This window comes from Papilio xuthus, unplaced genomic scaffold (assembly GCF_000836235.2).
Source record: "Papilio xuthus unplaced genomic scaffold, Pxut_1.1 DF827777.1, whole genome shotgun sequence".
In the NCBI taxonomy this organism is placed as follows: Eukaryota; Metazoa; Arthropoda; class Insecta; order Lepidoptera; family Papilionidae; genus Papilio; species Papilio xuthus.
The window spans coordinates 6,462,144-6,465,861 of NW_013530872.1; the positions used below are offsets into that span (position 1 = coordinate 6,462,144).

The 3,718-nt window shown below is 32.6% G+C and overlaps 1 protein-coding gene across 1 annotated transcript; it reads right to left on the bottom strand.

The window, feature by feature from the left end:
- Window positions 1-317: 317 nt before the first annotated feature.
- LOC106115580 (uncharacterized) lies at window positions 318-1,400 on the bottom strand. Its single transcript, XM_013309008.1, has one exon. It carries the CDS (start codon window positions 1,398-1,400, stop codon window positions 318-320), a length of 1,083 nt encoding a protein of 360 aa, XP_013164462.1.
- Between the last annotated feature and the right edge of the window lie 2,318 nt (window positions 1,401-3,718).

Sequence of the window (3,718 nt, forward strand, 5' to 3'; positions counted from 1 at the left end):
ATATTTTTGTTTGTTCCATTTGTCGGCCACCCTTTATTTTATGTTTACATGGTGTTCTTTAGTTTTGTTTTGTTTTGTCTTCGACACCAGGGGGCGGGCATGTTGCCGACAGATACGGAACTTTTTACACTTTTTTATTCTTAATTGTTATTTTTGAATTCAGAACTGTATGTTTTTTCTTCCTTTTTCTTTATTTTTAAAACGTTCAGTTGTTGTAAATATATTCTTGTAACAGTGCGTGCTTTTCTCCTTTCTCTAATAATTCTATTTAATATTTTCATTTTATCTTTTTATTATATAACATAATATTCCAAAATTCATCTTAATCCTAACGCTCTTCCATTCTTACATATTCGGTCGTCTTTATGAGTATTGCTGCCGTTGTTTAAATTTTCAGTATGCATAATTTCCGTTGTATAACATATTTTTTTCTCCCTAAGGTATATATTTAAAGCTTCTCTATACATAACGTTTTGACGGCTCATTATATCCCGAATCTTTTTTTCTTTAAGGAATATTGGGCAAGATTTATCAAGTGCCATGTGGGCACCTTTGCAGTTAACACATGTATATTCCACTGTTGAACAATTTTCATGTTTGTCTCCACATTTTGGGCATATAATTTTGTTGTTTGGGCAGAATTTTACCTGGTGTCCAAATTTCCAACAACCAGAACATTGTGTTACAGGGAAGTGAAAAGTGTCAACCTTGAACCTACATCCATATCCATAAACGTATGGTGGTAATTTATCACTTTTGAAGACCACCTTAAAAGTCTCGCTGTCTATCCATTTTCCATTTGAATCTAATCTCTTAAGTCTTTTCATAGAAATAATTTCACAAGACGCTGTAAGATTTTCTAAAATTTCTTTCTCTTCAATTCCTAAATCAATGCCCTTTATCACACCATAACATATATTTGACTCACTAGTCAGGCGGCAGCTACCGCCTAATTCCGATATTTGTTTACACGTAATCAGTGACTCAGCGTCTTTCTTATTTGTGAATTTAATCAAAACTTTATATGGGCTTTTATATCGTATTTGTAAAATATTCTGGATATTATTAGACTTAAGAAGTTTAGCCATCGCTATTTGTTTAGGCAGACATTGTAAGGATGAGATACAAACCTCATAATACTCCTCAGTTAGTACGGTAATTGGTGTAGTTGGACTAATTTCTATGTTAACATTGTCTGCAGTCTCCCTCTTCCGATTTTTATTTTTTCTCTTAGATACCGTCACAAAACCGTCTGCACTATTATCTGCACTGGAATCACTATGTTTTCTCTTCTCTGTTGACATATTTTCAGCTTGACCTACTTCCATCGGGATTACACTAGAATTATGCTGCTTGATAATCTCATTAAGTTCATCATCATCTTCATCACACTCACTCATTTATACGTAAATATATAAAAAAAAAATTAAAAGGGTACTTGTTAAATTGATTCGCTGGACGTGCTAACAAAGCAAGGTCTCGCGCGCGTATGAAATTGTTAAAGTTAATGCACGATACTACTGTAAATCTTTGTATGTATTTATTACAAAGATAAGCTACTATTTTATTTATTATAACACTTGTAATTGGCGTAAATAACACCTCATTAAAATATCAGATTGTGCTGGAAATAAAGTACGAATTTAGCAAATAAATCTACGAGATGCAAATCAAAAAGGGGAATCTTTATTTAAAAGGTTCGTAGACTGCCGCGGTAACTGATATGTGTTCATTTGTCACACGAAACCGAGTCTGTGGCTTGTGGGGATTTCTTCTCTATCAAGATAAACCCAATTTACTGACATCAGAGTTTTACAAAGACAGCGTATGTCTAAAAAGTTTATAATCATTTTCATTGTCATTAAACAAAGTATGGCAGTAATTATTAAACGTAGCAAAGTTAATTAACATTTAAATATCTTGTCTTATTACTCGTTTTTTATTTACATTTGCATCAGGACATAATAACTAAGTTAATTTATAATTCGTAACATAGACGTGCACGAAAATTATACAGTGTAGGCAAAAGTTGAACTATCAAGTTATGAAACAAATTAATTATGATTATATACCAAAAATTTTGAGTTTGGCAACTACTGATAGAATTAAAATACTATAAAAAAGATGTTATTATACACAAATTGTTTTGAAATTACATTTTAAATTAACTAGTAATTTTAATAATAAATTCGAATGTATAGATGGATGGATGGATGTTTGTTTGAATTTATCTCCAGAACGACTCAACGAATCTTCATGAAGTTTGGCACAGTTGTAGAACATAGTCTGGAAGAATACACAGGAATTAAGTTTTTTTTTTTTAAATCCGAAAGCTAGTTATTTATAAAATGCAATGATGATTCTTCACTATAATAAATTCAGGAAGAATACATATCTATATTAAAAACCGGTCTAGTTTGAACAGCTTTGAATCGATTATATTCGATAAAACATTAATCTCTTGTTAGTCGGAAAAATCTACATTTTTGCGTAAAATGTTTTGCTGTAAACCATTGTAAGATATGGCTATAAAGGGACATTTCATAGCGGCTTATCTGATATCTCAGTGGACGACAATGTCCAATAAAGTAGACTATCTGATGCAACTTATCATTTCAGAATCTGTTCCATGTTTGGAAATGTACGCGGGAAAGTATCGTTTGTCCTACATTATAAATACTGATATCTCTATTCTATAATTATTTTTTTTTGTATTGTCCTTTACTGAATAAAAATGTATCCTTATTTATTTCTTTTAAATAAGTTTAAGTTATAAAATGAGAGATTTTCTCAAAGTAAACATATAGGTTAGAACTTAAAAACAATTCAAAATAGAAAACCAAAACAGCGTATTACTATCGATTTTTTTTTGTTTTTTTGTTACTGAGTAGTCACTGTTTGCCTTGAGGAGGCATTTACAGTTTCACCGGGCTTGAGGTGGCCGAGCGCAGATGGCGCTTAGCCTGAACCTCGTTTATGAGTAACAAGACTCGAGGGCTCCCTCAGGAGCCTCGGCTCGGGCTGTTACTTCATTATAGTTACCGGGTTGGGGTTTCTATCGACTACTATACGAACAGATAACAAATTATATTAATTTTAGAGTATAAGTATTACACCATATCTTAGATAATCTATAACCCATTAATAAAACTGACATAATTACATCTATTAAACTTAATTCGTATCATTATTTGATCATAGACAATCGCACAGAAGGTGTTCTTAAGACCACAATGTACAATTATAAAATATTCAGTATCCATTCGGTGTAATTAATCTCGTAGAGACGCTATCAGAAATCTGAAGCTATTGAACACGTTGTGACGTCTTTATTAAATTGTCTTGAGATATTTACGAGCGAGACCGGAGAGTTTTACTTAGCAATTAAGGCCACACAGCCCGCGCATAAATATCAACGACGAAAAAGTATCGATTGTTTTGACAAAACTTCGAAAATAAATCAAAGAAAGTCCAAAGTACAACTATCAGAATAATAATATTTTACATATCGTTTTGTTTTTTTGCTGTCGTGTATTTTCGCTACGTTCAGTGACGCATAATACAAAAGATATAGTCAAACAAGAGTCTTTCAGAGTGGTAGAACCCGCTTTAACATCTTCGCACGAATTGGCCAGGTTCGCCCGGTGAAATACCACCACCACACAGAAAACAGGCGTGAAGTGGAAGCAATTCCGCGTTTCGTCTGATGAGTGTGCGT